General features: G+C 41.7%; 2 protein-coding genes across 3 annotated transcripts; both read right to left on the bottom strand.

The window, feature by feature from the left end:
- Positions 1–1,195: 1,195 nt before the first annotated feature.
- On the bottom strand, positions 1,196–17,309 carry psip1b (PC4 and SFRS1 interacting protein 1b). Its single transcript, XM_034164239.1, has 13 exons — positions 17,224–17,309; positions 14,531–14,641; positions 14,383–14,447; positions 14,109–14,244; positions 13,006–13,446; positions 11,853–12,110; positions 11,141–11,198; positions 10,070–11,012; positions 8,686–10,009; positions 7,207–7,328; positions 4,094–6,929; positions 1,583–1,684; positions 1,196–1,489 (listed from the first exon to the last, which is right to left on the bottom strand). The coding sequence occupies exons 2-13, from the start codon at positions 14,612–14,614 to the stop codon at positions 1,202–1,204; spliced, it is 6,657 nt and encodes a 2,218-aa protein (XP_034020130.1). The 5' UTR covers positions 14,615–14,641; positions 17,224–17,309; the 3' UTR covers positions 1,196–1,201.
- Positions 17,310–18,322: 1,013 nt separating this feature from the next.
- wdr55 (WD repeat domain 55) lies at positions 18,323–23,141 on the bottom strand. Of its 2 annotated transcripts, XM_034164245.1 has the most exons (6): positions 22,990–23,133; positions 22,792–22,909; positions 21,100–21,285; positions 20,888–20,994; positions 19,051–19,320; positions 18,325–18,875 (listed from the first exon to the last, which is right to left on the bottom strand). In XM_034164245.1, exons 1-6 carry the CDS (start codon positions 22,992–22,994, stop codon positions 18,557–18,559), a joined length of 1,005 nt encoding a protein of 334 aa, XP_034020136.1. In that variant the 5' UTR covers positions 22,995–23,133; the 3' UTR covers positions 18,325–18,556. The 2 variants fall into 2 exon arrangements, with proteins under 2 accessions (XP_034020135.1, XP_034020136.1); XM_034164244.1 differs by having other exon boundaries at positions 18,323–18,875; positions 22,792–23,141.
- Positions 23,142–23,246: the final 105 nt, after the last annotated feature.

Below are 23,246 nucleotides of genomic sequence, written 5' to 3'. Positions count from 1 at the left end.
AGCTAACACTAGCTTCAAAACCAACACAAGTAATTATATTGGGCGTCATTATTCTTACCAAAGATGCGCTTTTGCAAATGTGCAGGACAAGTCGGACTGAATCATGTAATGACATTAACAAATATGATACAACTTTAGCTCCAGAGTCTGAGAGCAGTAAGAGCTACAGCTAGCATGACAGGCCAACAAGATAAACAACAGCCTGCACTTTCGCTACAGAAGTTAATGTTGCTAACTAGCTTTTCAATCATCAGCGAACATTAGTTTGCTCTGTAAATAGAAAGTGTAAGCAACTTCAGCTCCCTGAATGACAAGACATGCTATTGTTAGCTTGTCAAGCTGATGGGAAATGCTAACTTTAGTTGTTAGATTAACTGCACAAGCTGAAAATATAAATTGATTGCTTCACAAACCGATAGGGCAGTGAGGTTAATGTTAGATTTGCCAAAGGAAAATGAAAGGTAACCTTATCTCTCTGAATGGCAATGAAAGCTAACTTCACACACGTAAAGTGACCCCTGCTAATAGGACAGACAAGGCAGCTGTAGCTTCCTTTAATGACAAAATGAGCTTGCGTTAGCAAAGAGACCGGGGGCAGTAACAATCTTGAAATGTCAACAGGGTGAGGTAGCATTAGCTTGGCATGCTAGCATGATGGGAAGGGCTAACATTAGCTTCCAAAAACCAACAGTGACTTTACATTAGCATCACAAAGCTAATGCTGGTTCTACAAGCATTAGCTACACAGGTTGAGAACTTGGAAAGTAAAGGTTAAAATTAAGGAGTTACCGTTTTGTGTGTTTAATGCTAATGTGTAGAGTTTGAGAAAATAAAGAGAAAAAAAAAAAAACCTATCAAAACACTGATGACGTCGATACGAGTCTGTCTGAGCAGAAACAAGCTGACAATCCTCAAACACAGGATGAAGATCCATTTTAGCTTTGGGGAATAATCCAGAAGCAGTTCAGTTAAAACAGTAGTGGCACAGGGACGATGCCAGGTGCCACGTTTCCTCAGTAACACTAAGCAGTCAGGAAACTGGACCTGAGGGAGCAAACAAAACACACCATAAACAGAATGGAAGGAGGAGCTAAGCAGCAGTGCGCCACAAACAGCATGAGCTAGTGTAACAGACTTTAAACCTTTGCTGACTACCAAACACGTTCCGCAGAACACTTTTCACTTACGCTTTGGATTTGCCTCACGTTGCCTCCTCGATCTCGGTGCTTCCTCCTCCGTCAGTCTTCCTCTTCTCCTCCACCTGGTCCATCCGTCTCTTCACCTCCTGCAACAGCTCTTCCCTCTTCTTCTTCTCCTTCCAGCGCTCCACCCGCTGCTCCTCTTCAAGCTCCTTCTCCTCCAGGAGCGAGCGCAGGAAGGCAGAGCTCACTACCTCCTCGCCCTCACCCACCAGGAAGGTATTTTTAAAGCGGCTGTACAGCATGGAGGCCTTATCCATCACCACTTGGTTTGCCTTGTAGTACCGCATCTGAACACAAGGGCGCAAACACTCCATTCACTGCACATCATTTGACATATTCATCAGGTTCTGATCAATCCCCCGGCATGTAGTTACCGTTACCTTCCTCAGGGTGGCGACAAGCTCACTGTGTCTCTTGATATGTTGTGCTGTCACATAAAGCATGCTGAGCTGATCCAGCGCCGAGATACATTTACTGATGTCCTGAGAGAGGAGAAGTCCATAACACTATTTAGATTCTCATCAACAGCATCGGAATCACATCTGATCCATATCCAATCATTTACTGAGAATGTCATGTAGATTATTAAGTCAACCGCTGTTTTTGTAATTGTTTACAGACATTTTTAATGTCTAAATTCTGATTTCTGGATGTTTTTCACAATTTTATGGGCCAAACAACAAATGGTTTAATCCAGAAAATAATCAACAGACTAACTGATGATAAAAATAATAGTTAGCTGCAGCCCTAGGAAGTATGTTTGAATTTTATTTGCTGTCTTTTTTTGACAAAGCTGTGTTCAAGATTTTCTTCCATTTTTTTCCCCTTTCTTATAAATGCCTTAAATTAATTATTATTATTTGAATGAAATAAATACATTGTATGACAAAATATTTAAATACAAGGTTGAAAGTTATTGGCAAAATTTATAATTATGACTTACTGGTAAGTCAACCAATCCAAAAGTAATTAATAAAATATAAAAATTTTATCTTCCAGCAGGAGCTCCCACAGCTATCACTGAGGATGACGTGGCTAAAAGTCTTTCTAAACTGAAGCCAAACAAGGCCACTGGCCCAGATGGCCTGAAAGCCCGTCTACTCAATTAAAAGGAGTCTTTTCCAGATTGTTTAATTCCCTTCTTGTCACAGGAGTGCCCAAATCTTGGAAATTCTCCATAATAAGGCCTATACCAAAAAAGCCAGGGGCAAGCAAACCTGAAGATTTTCGGCCCATTGCCATAACCTCCATATTATTATTATGGAGAGAGTTTTAGTTGATGTCCTGACCACCACAGTGGTCAGTGAATTAGACCCTCTGCAGTTTGCCTATAAGAGGGACAGAGGTACTGATGATGCCGGACTGATCTTGCTGGACATGATCTCAAAGCAGCTTTCACTTGCTAAAGCATATGCTCGGGTTTTGTTTGTAGACTTCAGTGCAGCTTTTAATTCTATGAAATTACATATTCTTCTGAAAAGGCTGGCTGATTTAAATGTTGAAAAGGGCCTGATGCTCTGGATCAGAGACTTTCTGTCTTGTCGCCCTCAAAGAGTTTGTGCTAACAACATTCTGTCAGGAGAGCTCATCATAAGCACTGGCTGCCCACAGGGTAGCGTTCTTTCACCTCTGCTCTTCTCTCTTTTTACAAATGAATTTGTAGTTAATGACACAAACTTTAAACTGATTAAATACGCGGATGACATGGCCCTAGTCGGCCTGCTACAGAAGTGTGACTCCTCTGGTGAAGCCTCCTACCTCGCTCACATTAAGGCTCTTGAAGCTTGGTGTCTCGACAGCCAGCTGGAAATCAATGTGTCTAAGACAAAGGAGCTTGTTTTTCACACAAAGCAAGAACTGACCGTGCAGCCAGTTTCACTCGATGGCCAGCTTGTTGAAACGGTTGAAACTTTTAAATATCTTGGTACAGTTCTTGATAGTCACTTGAGCTTCTTTGAAAACACTGATTTTATCTTTAAGAAATGTTCACAGCGACTCAGTCTTCTCAGAAGATTGAGTTGTCTTGGTGTTAATCCTCAGATTTTAGAGCTTGTGTATTCTGCACATATTGAGAGTATTTTAACATTTCATCTTTGTGTTTGGTTTGGTCACTTGAGTTGTAAATGTAAGGACAAATTAAATAGAATTGTAAAAATGGTGGGGAAAATTGTGGGAAAACCCCAGAAGACTCTGGCCCACATTTACACTGACAGGATGAGGAGGAAAGCTGAGAGAGTCCTGGCAGACAGCTCTCATCCTCTGTCCTGTCAGTTTGAGCTCTTGAAGTCTGGGAGGCGCTACAGAGCTCCTCTGGCCAAGGTTCTTTAAAAAATCTTTTATACCAAATGCCGTCACCATAATGAACTCAAAAAAGTGACCACTCCACAAATTAAAACCTGAACTGCTTTACTTCTGTTTTATTTGTTTTATTAGATCTTATTGTACGTTTTATTTATCTTACTAGGTCTTATTCTATTTCTTCTTTTACTTCCATGTATTTTATGTATCTTATTTTGTTTTATTCGTGTGTTTGTATGAATGTTTTATGACTGTTTTTTGTCTTTTTTGTGCTGGTGAGCCAAAGACAATTTTCCACATCGGTGGACAATAAAGAATTATTCTATTCTAAATTGCTAGATTAATTGAAAAAAAGTTTCTAACTAACTTCTAACGTCTAGCTTTTGCATGCCCCGCCCTATAACTCAATTCCTCCAGTTGCGCTGATAAATTTTCAATTTTCTTAACATCCCCATTTTTGGGAATCTACCTTAGTTTTTGGAGTTTCTGTTCAGGTTAGAGACAATTTTTCACAAATTCTGGTGAGAACATCATCATTTTTGCACCAATTAGCAAAGGAGGCTGAGTCGAGCAACACGATGTGCGTTTCTTACGGGTTTGTCAGTCTTCAGGGAAATCCGTATGTCTCCGTGGATTCTGTGCAGATCCGAATCCATCAGCGTCATCATTTGACTCTTATCTAGCTTCACCACCGGCTGCTCCACCTTCACTCCCTCCACCATGACGCTCTTCATTTGAATGTCATCGGCATCGGTCTTCTTCGCATGTTCTTCACACATGCTCTTCCTTGACTCGCCCTGCGACGGTGCCTTTGTTGATTCCTTCCCCGCCCCATCCGCTACAGTTTTGTTCCTGTTATTCTCTGCAGTGTTCTTCTCTGGTGCCACATTTGTTTTAAACAAGCATTTCTGCGTTTCGCCGCTTTCCACTCTCTTCTTCTGATCCCTTGTCATAACCTTTCCCATTTGCACCTCGTTCTTCTTTGCATCTTCTGCCATCTTACGTAACCCGGCCCGCGTCGACATTTTTTGCTTGTCATTCACATCCGTGAGTGCTTGTTCACTTTTCTTCTGCAATTCAGTCTCCACGTTCCTCTCCTGCCGAGTCACAGTGTCCGTTGTAGCCGTTTTCTTTAGCGTATCCTTCTTGTCTGGCGACTCGCTATCGGGTTTTTCGTTCTTGTCTGTTCTCTTCCTCTGATCCCTCGTCATCATTTTCTCCATCTCCGGTTTATTTTTCTCCTCCTCTTGCAATTCATCTCCTGCAGTTTTTCGCTGTCCATCACCTTCTACACTTTTTTCTGACTCGGCAGGTGGCAGTGGATTTGGCGCCACCTTCTCTGCTGCATCCACGGTGGGATTTTGCTGAGTCACTGTGGGTTGTTCACCGTTTTCCATGCTCTTCTTCTGATCACTCATAACATTTTCTACAGTCAGATCATTGTTCTCCCGCATGCTCATTTCTGCCCTAGTTTCCTTTTTGTCTTTTTCTGTACTCGTTCTTGGTGCCATCTGGCTGCTGTCCTTCTCTTCTACGCACTTCTGTGTTTTTGTTTCGATGACACTCTTTTGCTGAGTCACTGCGTCTGTTTTAATTGCACTCTTCACCCCCTCAGAAGGGTTTTCTTTGTTTTCCTCTCCCTCTTTCTGATCCCTCGTCATCACTTTTTCAGCATCCATTTCTTTATTCTCCTGCATTTTCAGGTCTGTGTTTAATTTCACTGCATTTTCTTCCTCACTTGTTTTTGACCCCATCTGCTTTGATGTTTTTGACGAGACCTCCTCAGGCGTGTCTGTTTGTGTTTTGTCGCCTTTCTCCTCTTCCGCGGTTGTGGGTGTTTTTGTTTCGGTGGCAATCTTTTGCTGAGTCGCCGCATCTGTTTGAATCCCTTCTGTCACCTGACTTGTCGTGGCGCTGTGGTCGGTTTGCGAATCACCACTGGATTTTTCACTTTTCTCCTGATCCTTCTCTTTTCCCAGCTCTTCTTTGTTACCATCCTCCTTTTTTGTGTCTTTGCCACTTTTTCTAGATATTTGTGATTCCCCCGTCTCTGTGAGCGTGTTGGTTCCGTTCCCATCTTCGGAGCTCTGTACTTTGGTTTCTCTGCTATTTTCTTGTGTCATCACATTTGTTTTTGTCCGTTTCTTAGTTTCTTTGTGTTCCTGAGAGTCACATGTCAATTTTTCACTCTTTTCTGCTCTTTTCTTCTGATCCCTTGTCATCAGCTTTTCTGGTTCTAATTCAGTCTTTTCCCTGATTTTGGTTTCTTCACTCATTTTCTTTGCATCATCTTCTGCTCTCTTTTTTGACTCGACCCGAGTCGGCATTCTTTCCGCAGTCTTCTCGGCGCCCTCAGTTTGGGGGTTGTTCTCAATTTTCTTTTCGACAGTCTCAACACCTTCTGTAACTTGACTTGTGGCTCTGTGGTCATTCTGTGATCCACTCTTGGATTTTTCATCATTTTCCCCTGTTTTCCTCTGATCCCTCATTACCATTTCTGTCTTCGCCGTTTCTCTCTTTTCCTGCGTTTCTACTTCTCGACTTGTTTTCTTTGCATCTTTTTCTGTATCCTTTTTTGACTCTGTATCCAGCGGCGTTTTTTCTGCTGTGTTCTTCTTCTGCATTTTTGTCTCTTTGCCACCCTTCTGCTGCGTATCCGTGTTTGTTTTGTGCGTTTTCTTTGTTTGGTCACTCTTCTGTAATTCGCTGTTGTGTTGCTCAATGCTGTCCACTCTGGTTGTCATTTTTTGGTCCTTTTCCTGCAGCTTCACTTTCTGGCCTTTACATTCTTCTTCTCTGTTTTTCAGGTCTGCCGCATCCTTGCTGCTCTTCTGCCGTTCTTCTTTTGGTTTTGCCTCCGTGTCCTTTCCCATCTCTGCCTTGCCCTCCATTGCCGATCTCGTTCTTTCGTATTTCTTCTCATTTGTTGCTGCGATCTTTCCCCCCATGATCTTCACCTGAACCTTCGCTCCCTGTCCGCCCGTTGCCTTCACAATCTTTCCGATTATTTTCCTCTCGTCCTTCTTCTCATCCTCGTCTCTATTTTCATTGACACTCTCAACTTTCTGCCCACTTTCCTTTTCCTTCATCTTCACTTCATCCACTGGTTTACACGTGGTTTTGTTTGCGTTATCAGTTTGCCCATCTTTCTCTGGCTTCTTCTCAGATTTCGTGACTTCCTTCTCTGTGGTCACCTTTTGGTTTAATGTCTGTGCTTCTTTACTTTTATCTTTCACAGAGATTTCTTTCATTTTGAGTGTCTTGGAGGCATCTTTGTCTTCCTTCTTTGTCGTCATGTTCTTACTGACAAAATCTCTGATGCCCATCTTCTTGCTGATCACCTTGGTGACGGCTGATAATTTAACATCACTCTTATCTGACGCCTTCTGGCTTTTATCTTCAGCCTTATTCCCTCTAGGTACAGTTTTCCTAAAGCCAAAGAGGAAAAGACAACAGTCACTTTAGGATTTTTAGCCCTTGAACGTCAACCGGACTTTTAACCTTTTTAAACTGAATACCCATACTGATACAGGGTTTGGAATCAGCTGAATCACCTGACATTCTAAATGCAGCACCATAAAATTCAGTTACTTTATGATGCAAAATAAAAACAAAACAAACGAAAACCCTGCGAGATCCTGTGGAAACTAAAGATTGAAGCTTACTGTGACTGGTGTGTATGTGTGTGTGTGTGTGTGTGTCGTACTGATTGCTCTTCATCTCCTTCCTGGCCACTCTTCTTCCATCCCTCAGTAGACCTCTCAGCGACTGGAACAAATTGTCTCTATTGGCCACCAGACGGCGCTGTCGCTGTGCAACAATAATGTTCTGTTAGAGCACAAATTATCTTATAAATCGACAGCTGGAAACCAAAATTACATTCACACATCATGAAGGTCAGTTTTTTCTTTAAGATTTGAATAAACATTAAATATGGAATTTTTTTTCTCAACGGGGGTCAGAACATTATGAATCTAATCTATCAAAGACGGATCATTTTGGTTCTGCAAAGACTGTTTTTGTTTTCTTTTGCATCTGCCAAGGACGTAATAAAATCATTGGTGTTTATTTGTCTGTCTGTTAGCAGGATTATGTCAAAACTACTGCACAGATTTTGACGAAATTTTCAACACGTATACATATTAGGCCATGGACAAACCCATTAAATTTTGGAGGTGATCTGGATCTGGATTAAGTTTTAATTTATATAGGGTTTGGAGGATTATGGTTAGCAGGATTACGTTAAAACAGCTTCACGGATTTTGACGAAATTTTCAACATGTATACATATTAGGCCATGGACAAACCCATTAAATTTTGGAGGTGATCTGGATCTGGATTCTGGATCAAGTTTTAATTTATATAGGGTTTGGAGGATTATGGTTAGCAGGATTACGTTAAAACTACTTCACAGATTTTGACGAAATTTTCAACACGTATACATATTAGGCCATGGACAAACCCATTAAATTTTGGAGGTGATCTGGATTCTGGATCAAGTTTTAATTTATATAGGGTTTGGAGGATTATGGTTAGCAGGATTACGTTAAAACTACTTCACAGATTTTGATGAAATTTTCAACACGTATACATATTAGGCCATGGACGAACCCATTACATTTTTGAGGTGATCCGGATTCTGGATCAAGTTTTAATTTATATAGGGTTTGGAGGATTATGGTTAGCAGGATTACGTTAAAACTACTTCACAGATTTTGACGAAATTTTCAACACGTATACATATTAAGCCATGGACGAACCCATTAAATTTTGAGGTGATCCGGATTCTGGATCAAGTTTTAGTTTATATAGGGTTTGGAGGATTAACATGAAAACTACTTCACGGATTTTGACCAAATTTTCAACAGATACATATTAGGCCAGGGAAGAATCCATTACATTTTGGAGGTGTTCTGGATCCAAATCCACATTCTGGATCATTTTACTTTATATACGCTTGCAGGATCACGTCAAAACTACTTCACAGATCCTCCCCAAATTTGTGCCACAGATAGACATTAGGGCATGGAAGACTCCACTGAATTTTGGAGGTGATCCGGATCTGGATTAGCAGACGTCCGAAATCTGTCACCGCTCTTGTTTAAATCAACGCTAAGATACGGAGGATGAATAAAGAACAAACAAAACAACGGCCGAGAAGCGCACGAGACATTTTGATACTTGCCTCATCTGCAGGACTGCTGTTCTTTTCGTCTTTGTCGGCTGATTTTCCACCCCTCTCTTTCTCCTCTCTCTTCTTTCCACCATCACTTCCATCCTTTTTTTTACCCTCTTCTTCCTCCACTCTCCTCACTTTAATTTCTGGGTTGTCTATTGACCTCGCTCTTATTTTCCTCTTCAGCTCTTCCTTCTTTTTTTTCTCAAGTTCACACTGCTCTCTTTTCTGCTCTTTTGCTTCCTCTCTCCCAGCTCTCCTCACCTTCGCTCCTTGGCTCTCCACGCCCTTTTCTTCCTCTCTGTTTTTCATCTTCTTAATATCCTTCCCTTCATCTTTCTCTTTTCTTGTCCTTTTCGTTTCCTCGCTCTCTGCTGTCCTTTTGTCTTCCGTGAGGTCTTTCTGGATTTTCTTCTCTTTTTCTCTCGTTCTTTTTGTTCTGATACTCTCTGCTGTCCTCTCATCTTCCAGGTCTTTCTGCATTTTCTTCTTTTCTCTTGTCCTCATTCCCCCTCTCTCTGCTGTCCTCTCATGTTCCATGAGAGCTTTCTGCATTTTATTCTGCTTTTCTCTCATTTTCTTTGTTCCCTCGCTCTCTATCTTCTCATCTTCCAGCACTTCTTTCTGGATTTTATTCTCCTTTTCTCTCATTCTCTTTGCTCTGTCACTCTCTGCTGTCCTCTCATCTTTCAAGTCTTTCTGCATTTTCTTCTCCTTTTCTCTCGTCCTGTTGGTTCCCTCGCTCTCTGCTGTCCTCTCATCTTCCAGGTCTTTCTGCATTTTCTTCTCCTTTTCTCTCGTCCTGTTGGTTCCCTCGCTCTCTGCTGTCCTCTCATCTTCCATCAGGTCTTTCTGCATTTTCTTCTCCTTTTTTCTCGTCCTGTTGGTTCCCTCGCTCTCTGCTGTCCTCTCATCTTCCATCAGGTCTTTCTGCATTTTCTTCTCCTTTTTTCTCGTCCTGTTGGTTCCCTCGCTCTCTGCTGTCCTCTCATCTTCCATCAGGTCTTTCTGCATTTTCTTCTCCTTTTTTCTCGTCCTGTTGGTTCCCTCGGTCTCTGCTGTCTTGTCTTCTTCCATCAGGTCTTTCTGCATTTTCTTCTCTTTTTCTCTCATTCGCTTTGCTCTGTCACTCTCTGCTGTCCTCTCATCTTCCAGGTCTTTCTGCATTTTCTTCTCCTTTTCTCTCATCCTGTTGGTTCCCTCTGCCTCTGCTGTCCTCTCTTCTTTCATCAGGTCTTTCTGCATTTTCTTCTCCTTTTCTCTCGTCCTGTTGGTTCCCTCGCTCTCTGCTGTCTTGTCTTCTTTCATCAGGTCTTTCTGCATTTTCTTCTCCTTTGCTCCCTCACTCTCCACTTTCTTATCTTCAATCGTGTATTCCTGCATTTTCTTCTCTTTTTCTCTCATTCTCTTTGCTCTGTCACTCTCTGCTGCCCTCTCATCTTCCAGGTCTTTCTGCATTTTCTTCTCCTTTTCTCTGATCCTGTTGGTTCCCTCGCTCTCTGCTGTCCTCTCTTTCATCAGGTCTTTCTGCATTTTCTTCTCCTTTGCTCCCTCACTCTCCACTTTCTTATCTTCAATCGTGTATTCCTGCATTTTCTTCTCCTTTTCTCTCATACTGTTGGTTCCCTCACTCTCTGCTGTCCTCTCTTCTTCCACCAGGTCTTTCTGCATTTTCTTCTCTTTTTCTCTTATCCTCTTTGTTCTGTCACTCTCTGCTGTCCTCTCATCTTCCAGGTCTTTCTGCATTTTCTTCTCTTTTTCTCTCATCCTCTTGGTTCCCTCGCTCTCTGCTGTCCTCTCATCTTCCATCAGGTCTTTCTGCATTTTCTTCTCCCTTTCTCTCGTCCTCTTTGTTCCCTCTCTCTCTGCCGTCCTCTCATCTTCCAGCTCGTCTTTCTGTATTTTCTTTTCTCCTGTCCTCTTTACTTCTTCAGTCCGACTTTCTCTTCTTGTCTGTCTTTTCATCCCGTCTTTACTGTCCTTTTCTTCTTTTTCTCCCCTCCTTGCCTTCAATCCTTGGTTCTCAGTTGTTTTCCTCCTTTTCTTTACTTCCTCACCATCATCGTTTGCTTTCTTCACCTCCTCGTCTTGCTTCCTTTTTGTTCCTCTACTGTCTGAGGAATTTTCTTCACTTTTGTCATCAGTCATCTTCACACCTTTCTTTGCAGCTGTGACATCAGCAGTTTTCTCTTCCTCCTCCTCCTGCCTTGTTCTCATTCCTTTACTCTCCAATTGCTTTTTTCCTTCTTCCTGCTCCTGGACATTCTGTATTTTGTCATTTCTTGACATTTGTGGCAAATCAGAATCCACTTCTTTCATCTTCTGTTTCTCAGAAACTGTTGGGTAAAAAAAACAATTAATTTTGATGACTCAACGTTGGCATATAACTACAAAAAAAAAGTCACCTAAACATCCAGCGGTGTTGAAGAAAATGTGTAATTCAAACCCATGTGTGAGTGGGTACCTGGAGAGCAAACAGGATCACAAGGAGTTGTCGTCTTCCTGTGCTGCTCCTCGTCAACCTAAACAAATCCCAACACCGTCAGAGGAGTTACCGCCACCACGCTAGCAGCCATACAACCAGGGATGTACATGCTAATGATAAAAAGTCCAATACCGGACACAAGACTGTCACTGTGACACTCCTACAACAAAGCCTTACATCAGCTATTTTTATAATATACCATCTTACCAATTAGTTTATGATTAATCAGTTAACTGAACATGAAATTCATTTACTGAAAGACATTAAATTCAGTCAGATTTACTTAAGCACACTACTTCTTACCATGATTTCAGCTTAGCAACATTCTTTTACATTAAACTTTGCAGACCACACCGACAGTATATTCTACAGTTCAACTTTCCATTTCAAACTCCACTCTATTCAAAAATATTTATGCTAAACATGATCAAATATAGACATCGCCATCTTTTTGCTGAAGTTTAGCCGTACTCATGTTTGGTAAAGGTACGAGTGATCTATTGAAATCATGTAGCCGGACTGAAGCCCAGATGCTGCATGAGTGGTTTGAAATCTAGTTAATTTTTTTCAGATGGTCTATCTTGCAGCTTTAGGGTAAACTAGGCTAACTTTGTGTTTGTAGCACCTCTGTGTCCTCAGATCACCATTTCCTGCAATGTCTGTGGAGGTCCATGTCCAGCAGAGTATGTACCTGAGCGTCTGGTGCTTTGCTCCTGGTAGCAGCAGAACCAAAGTCTGTTGTCTTTGTTGAGGCAGGGGTCGCAGCAGGTTCTCCAGCAGCAGCTTCAGTGTCAATCAACCCTTCTCCAGGTGTAGCTTTGTCATCGGGATGCTTATCATCTGTGAGTTCTGTCGCAGCCATCTGCTTCTCAGCAGGTTCATCAGGTGAAATGATGCTCAAAAGGTCTTGAGAAAGAGCTTCTTTTCCATCTGATATTTTTGCTAGTGTCTAATGACAAAAACAAGATGGGAATATATGTGAATGAACATGTTTAAACAAATTTCAAAAGTAAGGTAGGAAGCACCAGGACCCAAAAGACACCTTAATTCTCATGCAAAGATTTTGCTGTTACCAAATATCTCCTTCCAGTGACCTTATGATGCCATAAGGCCTTCCTAGACATCTCTCTCATTTAGGACAACCTCCCAGGGAAATCCACATCATGTGCCTTATCACTGGAGTCCATACAAGTATTAATTAAACCGAATAGAGAGCAGAACACAACCCAAACAAATTCAAATTCAATGGGAGGAAGTGAGAGCCTCAGGCACTCATTGCACCTACACAGGCTGAGTGTGATGTAGAGCCGGACCACGCTGATTTTTGGGAGTAAACATTTTATGATTAAGATATATAGATAAAGCGGCAAAGATTCCTATCATTTCGTTATCAAACCCTTTTAATAAAGAAATGTAACTGAGGCTTGATGTTTTAGTTTAAATATGAACCCTATGATTGCAGCAAAGTCTTAATTAAATCATAGTTTTAGCGCAACACTCGACACAGTACCTCCAGAGTAAACTGATGGCAGCAATGACTGAATGGAAAAGTATGTGCCAAGCATGTAGTTGGCCAAGCTCTCTCATTAACTGCAAGGAAGTGTTGGCGATGCACAACCAGCCCATAAACAACTGGTCTCTAGACAGTTTGTGCAGGGCACTTACTGGATGGGGCACAGTGTGCATCGACCCCAGGTTTGAGTCCTAGCTTGAGTGACCTTTGCTGAGTTGACTCCTCCCCCACCACCCCTCCCATTTCCAATCACAACATCCCTACATCTGTTGAGGAAAGGCTGAAAAAGACCTATATAAAGCTGCAAACCTCAATCACTTCAAACACTCACCCTTCTCTTCCTTGAAGCAGTGGTATTCATAGGATTTTCAGCGGTACTCTCTTGTGAGTTTGGTTTGTTTCTGGTTGGCATTTTGGATTCTGATGATTTTCTCCTATTAGCTGCAGCAGACGTTACAGCCACAAGCGGCACCGGCATGACAGAAAATTCCAAAGTCTTTTCAGACAGCAGTTTGGACTCCGCTGATCTTCGCAGACCAGGTCTGGATGCAGAATTAGGCTCAATTTTAAAATCTGTATTTCTGCTTCTGCGAGCAGATACTTTGCCGTCCTCATCTGGAGGGGTGGTGTCACCAAGACTGGACTGAACGGAGGCAGGTTTCTTCACAGGGAGTTTGTTTTTGCTTGTTTTCCTTGTAGGAGTTGATCTGACAGAAGTGATTTTCTTAACAGGGGCTTTTGATGCCATTTGTGTGGTGGTCTTTACTGGCATCTGGAAAGACAAAAGAAACAAGTCACTCAACCAATAATAATCTGCTCCTGTCGGGTGTTTGCCCATTTTTTTTTTTTTTAAGCTGTTAGCTGGATTACTCAAAAATTACTTCACTGGGTTTATTTAGCTTGAAGGATGGGGAGGGACATGAAACATAGAAGAACCTGTTAAAATTTCAAGTGGATCTACATCTTTTCTCCGGCTACAAACATTTTAAAAATAATAAAATCCCGCAGGCTTGAGCTTTACACATATTAAATACAAATAAAATGTGTAAGACCACTAATAGTTACAGATACACACAATTTATTTAGCAGACAAAACCACATCATTCCTTGCATGTGGTCTCCTGTGATCAATAATAAAATGGGTATTTATTTAATCAGGTTACATAATTATTTATTATTATCCACAGCACTTATCATCCACTGGGTAGGACACCAACAGAGACATCAAGTATTTTTATATCTGTTCTTTATTTAAATGTAAGGTTTGCAATAAATAATTTATGTATTTTAAACAGTCTCATTTTTGTTTCCGATTAAATAACGTTGAGCTTTTCTTCTGAAGCCAAATATTGACATGTAGAAATGAGAATGATGAGATTTTGAAATAGAGTACTGTATTCGGAAACATATTTTTTTAGGATTTGAGAGACTCACCTTGAGTTTACTCCCAAGTCCAGGTGTGTTCTGGATCTCCCACATTCCCTCTGTGAAGCCTTTAATGCGAACGCCGCTGCCGTACTTCAGCTTGTTTCCAACATATGGAATAATGTTCTCCGGAGGGAGGTGACCTCTGATGTAGAAAGACATTCATCACTGTTATTTACTGATCCCGATTATTATCATCCTACTTTTGGCATCAATGAGGTCTTTCATCATGACACGACCACCGAGGAGTCATCGTCACTGATTGGCACCTGTGTGTACTTACATCTGATGGGTGCCGAAGAAGAAAACAGGTACTCGTTTACTGTGCCCTTCCTCTAACTTGCAGACCTGAACACACACGAACAGTAATTGCATCAGGTATCATTACACATGAATCCACATATTCACTGTATATGTTAGTGCGCACATACCCTTGCAGGCCAGTAGGGGAAGTGCTTCATCTTGGCGAACACCAGATCCCCTGGTTTGAACTGATCCTTGTTTTTCCCTGGCATCTTGCTGGTCCCACCCTGAGCCACACACTGCAGGAAATACAATGCAATAACACAATCGTTTTTGTCCTCTGGTTTAACCCATCCTAATTACAGTAAGACAAAATCCACCTGGGGACCAGCTCCAGATGTAGAGACACTACCTTGGTCAAGGACAGAGAAAGAAGCAGACCCTAAATAAGCATGTTTTGATTATGGGAGGAAACCCATGCAGACTCCACACAGAAAGGGTGGGAAGCGATCCCACGACCTTCTTCCTGTGAGGCATCAGTGCTAACCACTATTCCACCGTGACACCATCAAACAAGGAACCGCTTGAAAGACTGAAAACAACAACAGCCATGTGAGTGCCTGAAACAGGTTCCCTCCTGACAGGTGGTCACATTTTACTGGACTACTATTGTCCACAAAAGGTTGGGGGACAATAAAGAAGATGTAAAACGCAGTGATCCTGACAATGACTTAGACTTCTCTTTCATTTCAGACCGTATGAACACATGATATTTCATGTTTTGTGTGGTCAACCATCAACGTAATCAAGGGAATACAAGGGATGCTCATGGGTAAAAAAAAAAATTCCAATAGCCCAAAGGTCCACTCATCCTCATCATGAATGAGCAGTGAGGGAAGACACCCAGAAAACTCTGACTCTTGTTGGTGGTGAAATTGTGCAACTTCTGACTGTTTCACTACCAGACTGACGATTGCAGGCAAAGTCAGTGGGAAAAACAGACAGACAATTACCAACAACTTTTGCAGAAGTTGTCTTCTGTGCTTCTTGACATGTTCAGAACTTTACAAGTCTGCAGCTAAAACTATTAACTATCAATGGACCATTGTCTTCCTCTTGGGCCACTTTGGGAATAAGGCTTTTCACACTTTCGCTCTCTTCCGGATCTGGCACGCGAGGTCAAAGAGCGAGAGGTGTAAACTGCAATCTCGAGGCATCATGACTGACTGTGTAGGCAGCGAGAATGACCGAGACTTTGATTATTTTTCCCGTGTTGATTCCTTGAAAGACTTTTTGTGAAAAAGTGGTATTGGTGTCCAAAGAAGAAAAACTGTTTAAGTTTATTAAAATTTATGCTGCACACGAACTGAAAATTGAGGTTTTGCCCAACTCGCCCCAAGGCAGTGTCTATTCATAAACATAGAATCAGCTGATCACTGTTTCGCTTTGCGGACCTCTATAAATTTTGTGCACTACGTTCATATTTCCGAGAGTGTGAAATAAATAATTTGTGAAGAATAAAATACAATTAATCATGGATCTGGTTGTGAATGGCAGTTGAATGGTGTATCTAATAAATAATCATGAAGTAACGGCCTGGTCCATTTCCCTGCACGTTCTGTCATTTATTAGGCTTATAGCCACATGTGTCTGTGATTTGGTTCAATAAATAAAGAACACAGGTAGGATAAAATGCACTGATATGTATCACAGCAGAGCAAGGTGACAGATTACGCTGCCCTTTAAAAGATGCCGATGACAAATTATTCCCCGACCCGATATCCGAACTCCAGTCCGCCTAGCTGGATGATAAGTGCAGCATGACTCGATGGCACTGCTGCGCATTTAATCCACGACCCACTGGATGTGCTGCTGGATGCTACGTAACTTAAAATAATTACTTTGTAGCGGAGTGATCATTTGCTCTCAGAGATTGGCTGATAACACCATCTGTAATCGCTCCGGAAGCACAGGCGAATTTGATTCAGCAGCTTTTCTTGTGCGCTTCATAGGGTGGAGAAAACGTTTGGGATAATCTCAAAGGTAATTATTTATAATACTTATGTTGTAGCCGAACAGCTTGGTAAAACAGTTGCATTTTCACTCCCTGCTTTGTGACTTCAACATGTCAATCACAAATACTAATCATTATGAGCTTTTGTTCAAATCTGTATCTCAGGGGGTCACCGAGCCCGTTCCTGGAGAACCCTGCCCTGTATGGTTTCCACGTCAACCTACTCAAGTCACACCTGTTTTTTTGTTAGTGGTGTCTTCCAGCTGTTGATTGGCTGAGCACACCTGATAGTTATTTACCTGGGAGTGGATCAGGGAGAGTCAGAAAACACGCAGGGCAGGAGCCCTCCAGGAACAGGGTTGGTGACCCCTGATTTAGACAGTTTGACTGCCCGAGCACCTGTTAACGTTTTTTTTAATACCCCTCGACCTTTGAACCAACCTGGTCGCGCATGCGCATTCCCAGAGTGTGAAAAGGCTTATAACTGTATTATTCTCAGTGCAATTTACACATTTTTTATATGTAAACACTTTTACCAAAATAAATCCATCCATTCACGATTCACATTCTTTCTTTGCTGTAATTTAGACTTTTTTTTTTCCTTGAAATACTTCGATAATATACCAGCTGCATTAAACTACGGGAATATATTTTACAAAACCAAATAACAATGCAGAAATTAACCGTAATGTCCTATCTGTCGAAATGCTGGATAATTGAATCATTTTTTTTTTAACCTGAAAAGGCTCGACGTGTTTCCTGATTCACTAATAACGTGTAAAGTGGACGCTCGCCTGCGTTTGTCACCTAGGTCAAACCAACGTTCGATAATTATCATTTTGACAAAAACAAAGCACGCATTCTTACCGAAATTATTCTGGAAAGTCGACGCGAAATCTTGAAATTTTTTTTTTTTTTTTTTCACAGAGCTAAACGACCGCCATGTTATTTGTTGCCGACGCGTCACGTGACTCGCAGAAGGAGGAGGGCAGCGCGACTTCTTCTCCTTTTGAATTACTGCCGTTTAGAAAACACACGTTTTCCGTGCATTACCGCCACCGCCTGAACTGGAGGGCTTCTAAAAACCCTCGAACGGTGACAAAACAAAACAAAAAACAAACAAACAGTATATCAGCGCTCCTAAGAGCTATTCATTTCTGTAAAAATATATAATAATAATAATAATAATAAAAATCACAAAATATTTCACACACACACAATTAACCAAATTGAGTCCCACCCAATATTGTTGTCACCATTTTTTCAGTGTTTGTCAGCAATTGTACTGGTTAAAAAAAAAAAAAGCACAGACTTTGAGAACCGATTTAGGGTAATTTTGGGGTGCTGAATCCGAATCTGAACTCTGATTTCCTCTATCACATCACTTTTTTTTTTTTTTTTTTTTTTTGCAATCTGCATGTTTTGTATTGATGGATTATGCAAAAGTTGCTCATTCACTCATGAGTTTGACGCCACTAATCATGCACAAAGCAGCTTCAAAAGCATCATTTTTAAACCAGGTTCGTGAAATGTGAGCAACAGCCGTAATATCGTTTATGGCACTGAAGAGGTGTGTGAGACTGCAACTTTTGCTTCAGTGCCTGATACGAGAAATATGTTTTCCTATCTCAAAAAGGTGATGCGATTTGCAAAAAACTAACACCAGATTCGGATTCAGTGGCCTCAAACTGCCAAAAATCCGTTGAAAAACTATGCAAGAAAAAATGTGTTGACCAACATGTGGGGTTACTCAGTTAATAATTTTCAAAAATGTGCTGAGGCTTTAGATATCTGTACACAACCATTCTACTCGATCATCTGCACATATTTCTGGTAAGTGTGAGTGCCCACAAAGGAAAGACAAAAGAATTTACAAACCTCAGCAATTCAAAAACAAGAGATAATCATTGGACATGGACCATGATTTCTTTATTCGGCACAACCACACGTATGTTGAGTGACCAAGAGAGAGAGAAGTGTCTGTTTCAGATGAATTCTTCCAAAATCCTTTCTGTGGGGTTTTGGTTATGACAGTGTTATTTGAGTTTTTGAATGTAACTTAAAAAAAAGCTTTGGGACAGATCATACAAAACACAAGTGTTCACTGAGACCCTTGTATCATCTGACACTTATCACACTCAAACTCTGGGTCCACACTTTGTAGTTATAATCAAGGACTAAACAAAAAAAGTTATTTGATTTAATCGCTGCCACTGTCACTGTCATCCTCCTCTTCCTTGTCTTTCTCCTCTTTCTCGTCCATGAGTCCAGAGAAGAAGTCATTGTCTCCGAGGGCTTTCTTTGTGAGAGACTTCAGTCGACCATCTTTCTTCTTCCTTTTGCGATATTCCTGGACAGTAGTACTGGGTAGACTGGAAATGTCCCAGAACTTGATGAGCCGGTCATGGCCGCAACTGGCCAAGAAGCGCGAGTCTCGGGACTTGGCGAGCTCTTCGACGGGCTCACCGACATGCTGCCCGATACAGCCGATGACCCGGTTTGGGAGCAGGTTGATGGCTCTGATGGAGAACAAACAGAAATGTAGTTTTGCGTTTCAATCGGTTGCATCAAGAATTAAAACTACTAAAATTATCTCGCCACTGCACAAGTTGTAATTACTCATCATGTACGTTGTTGCATAGTATAGTGTTGTGCAAAAACTTTAGGCATGTTAAGTCTGTTAGCATGACCTACCGTATGCATCCATCCATGGAGGCGGTGCACATGATGCTGTCTGTAACGGGAACAATACAGTCGATGGACTCCGCTTTGACGGCGAAGCGGTCACTGGTGGCACCAAAGCCATTCCAGTTAAAGATGTAGACGGTCCCCTCACTGGAGCCGCACACCACTTTCCTCCCCCTCTTCATCAATGCCACAGAGGTCAAATCACCACTCTGGAACTCTGACAGCAACTCAAACCGCCGCCGTTTGATGTTGAAGACGCCCATCGTGCCATCACCACTGTGATGAAAAAAAAAAAAAAAAAAAAAACCCAGCACGCATCATATTGTAGAACTCGATGTCAATGATCGATGCTAAGAACCAGTAGCACAAGGTCCACATGTAGCTTCCAATGAAATGCTCACATTCTTTGCAACTGTATTTTCCAGAGTATAAGTTGCACCTTTTTGGGATTTGGGATTTTTATGTATTCTCATAGTGCATTTTTTATTATTGCCAAAAATGCATTTTATACTCCAGAAAAATACAGTAATGTGAGGAAAAACTTTTAATGATAATAATATTGCCAACTTTTAAACATTCACTGAAATGGAATGTCACAGTAAGAGTAATATACATGATTTCACCAGTAGATGTCAGTAGTCTCTGATGGTTAAATGAGTTTCTAAATAATGGAAATTTTACATCCGCCAAGGATGTAAAAAAATCATGGGCATTTATTTATTTGTCTGTCTGTCTGTCTGTTAGCAGGATTACATCAAAACGACTGCGCGGATTTTGACAAAATTTTCATCACCATAGATATTAATTAGTGCATGGAAGAGTAAATTTTGGAGGTGATCTGGATCCGGATTCTGGAGCAAGATTTCACTTTATATAGGCTTTTAAGGATTACGTCAAAACTACTTCACAGATTCTCTCCAGATTTGCACCACAGATAGATATTAGGCAATGGAAGACTTCACTGAATTTTGGAGGCAATCCAGAGCTGGAGTATGGATCAGAATTTCAATTTGTATGCTTCACTTTGTCGGATTTTGAGGATTACGTCAAAACTATTTAAAGGATTTTCATCTACTTTTCACCACATATTGGTGCTAGGCCTCAGAAGACTCCATTAAATTTTGGAGGTGATCTGAATCCATATCCAGATTCTGGATCACTATTTCATTTTGTACACTTTCGGATTTTGACGATTACATCAAAACTACTTAACGGATTTTCACCAAATTTTGGAAGACTCCATTAATTTTGGAGGTGATCTGAATCTGGATCCAAATTCTGGATCAGGATTTCACTTTGTAGACTTTTAAGGATTACGTCAAAACTACTTCACGGATGCGACGTCATAATATAAAACCAAGATCAGGAAGACACTATTTTGTTTCAGCTTGTGAATTAAATATCACATTGTAACATCTTGATCAGTCGGTCCGTTCTGGATCAGTATGCAATTATTGCATTGTGCTGTGGAATCCGGATCCAGGTAAAGTCCAGGTCACAATATGAATCACATATCTGTTATTTTGAGTCCTTGTCAACCATTGGCGGACGTCAGAAATCTCAGATTGCTTTTGTTTCTGAAGCAATTGTCTTTGGAGGCTTGTTGAAGCACCAACATGGTTTCATCTGTCCATCGCTGCTCCACGTTTGTTGTTGTTGTTGTTGTTGTGCAACATTCCTTAATGTATAACATTCTGGCCAAATTCCATCTCACTACCAGCACACACGTCACCAGTGGTTTTGTAAAGACACTAAACCTTTGTCCACTAAAGCAGCACTCTAAAGATTCCATAAAACCAGGTGCTCTAGGTGGACAGTTAAAGGAAGAAGATGCTTTTAGAACCTGGCAGTGAGCAGGATCCTCTTCGCCTGGTCCACAGTGATGCCACTGATGTAATCATCATGGTGTTTCAGATCCATGAAGGCCGTCCCTTTCCTCATGTCCCACACCTTCACAAAAACACATTAAAATCCACAATCCTAAAAGGAATCACTTGCAAAAGCAAACCCTGAACAAATCAAAAACCTCGCGTTAAGTAAGCTATTTATGGAGACCTTTACAGTGCCACCGTCATCGCCGGTGGCCACGATGTTCTCGTCCACAAGCAGCAGGCAGTTGATTGGCGCACTGTGTGCGCCACGGATCCGCGTGGTCAGCTCGCCACGCTCCACATCCAGCACATGGACAGCTTTGTCCCGGGACACGGTGTAAAGCTTCAGTCCGTCTGCCGAGAACCGCACCTGGTGTGGACAAGAAAGTCTCAGAACGACGAAACAAAGCAACAACTGCAAAGTCTGCACTGACCCATGGCACACTGGGTAAATGTTGATAAGCTTACCATTGGCAAGTGATGCTTTTCTACAGAAGGTTTTAAGACCTTAGAGTTCAGCCACTATAAACTTTTTGACCCCTAAGTCAATAGGCTTCTTGGGATCAAAATTTGGTGGCAATAAGGCAGCTCATTTAAAAAAAAAAAAAAAAAAACACAACAAAAGAAGTCACTGTGCACACAACATTTTTACAAATACACTCCAGTGACCTTGACCTTTGATCTTTTGAGCACAAAATCAATAGGTTCTTAGGGTCACTATGCATAATGCATATACCAATTTTGGTGACAATCTGGGCAACAAAACTGAAGTAATCTTGCTCACAAATAAGTGAAATATTACATGTGCAAAGATGGGCAGAGAATCTCCAGTTTGTCAACAATGTGTAAGACAAATTCGAAACTAATGTTCCTCAAAGACAGATTGGAAGGGATTTGCATATTTATCATTCAACAATTCAAGGAATCTGGAGAGATTTCAGTGGATAATGAGCAAGGGAGAAAGCCTACGCTGAACACCTGCAATCTTTGATCCCTCAGATGGCACTACATCAAGAACAGTCATTCATCAATAGCTGATATAATCAGATGGGTAAACAATTATTTTAGGAAACCTTTGTCAAGCAGGACAACACAAATGGCAATTAAAACTTTTGGGCAAAAGAGAGGCCTGATGTTACACTTATCCAGAAGCGGCGTGAACGTCTGTACCCTTCTTCTGCATGGCTGCAGAAGAAGTAGCTATGGGTGTTGGACTGCCCTGCCTGCAGTCCTGACCTGTCCCCAAGAGACAATGTATGGAAAATTTAGAAACAACAACAAAAAAATGCAACGACGACAACCCCACACTGATGAACACCTTAAGATGTGTTTGCAGGAAAAATAGGACAAACCTGAAAGGATTCATCGCTTGCTATCCTCAATGCCTTTGAGAAGGAATGGCAACATTACATAGTGGTCAATGCTTTAGCATCTCAACTTTTTTGGTGAATGTGTTGCAGGTTAGGTGGACTGGAATCTCCGTAGATGTGAATGTGAAAGTCCATGTTTTGCATTTTTCCGTATCGTCCCAACTTCTTCTTATTTAGAGTTGCATTTAAACTCCTCTACATTCACCATCTCTACTCCTCACCACTGCTCCATACCATCATGCTCTCTCTTGCTCATGAATATGTACAGCATCTTGTTCACCTACACCTTGAACATGTCTTCCTGTGCATCTCTCTGTCCTCACACATGTCCTGCACCGCCTCCACATACTTCTCCTCTCTCGCCCTCCTTACCGCTAGGACCAATATTATCTGGTCAACATCAGGGCAAATGACTCCAAGTTCATTCACAAAGCAACCACATTAATGTGCAAGAAAAACAAAATTCTTAAAGCACAGCCAAGTGCAGGCGGAAGCAGGGAGCCCACCTGGCGGCAGGGCTTCAGGTGGTGTCCGGACGACCACAGCTCCCGGTTGTCACCCTCCGTGCATGAGTACGAGAAAACGTATACGTCCCCGTCCACGTCCCCGCAGGCGAGCACGTCTCTGTTTGGGTGAAAAGACACCGTGTTGGCGATCGCCTCAAGCCTCAAATCAACCGGCGTGTCTCGGATCTTTGGCCCGACTTCATCCTCCGTGTCAGTATCCGGATCTACATCTGGACCGGCTGGTTCCGAGTCAGAGGTTTCTGGATCTTTTACTTGGTCTGTGAATCCAGCATGGTCTATGGACAGTGCCATGTTGTTGTTATTTTTAACTTCTTCTTCTTCGTTGTGTTTTTCGGCGGTTGGCATCTACTTTAAGAGCAGATTACCGCCACCTCCTGCCCCGGAGTGTGGATAGGCACAATGTCTATATGCAAACAGGTACAGCGTTTACCCTC

The sequence above is a fragment of the Thalassophryne amazonica genome, chromosome 23, assembly GCF_902500255.1.
Source record: "Thalassophryne amazonica chromosome 23, fThaAma1.1, whole genome shotgun sequence".
NCBI lineage: Eukaryota > Metazoa > Chordata > Actinopteri > Batrachoidiformes > Batrachoididae > Thalassophryne > Thalassophryne amazonica.
This window is presented reverse-complemented; position numbering and strand designations above follow the sequence as displayed.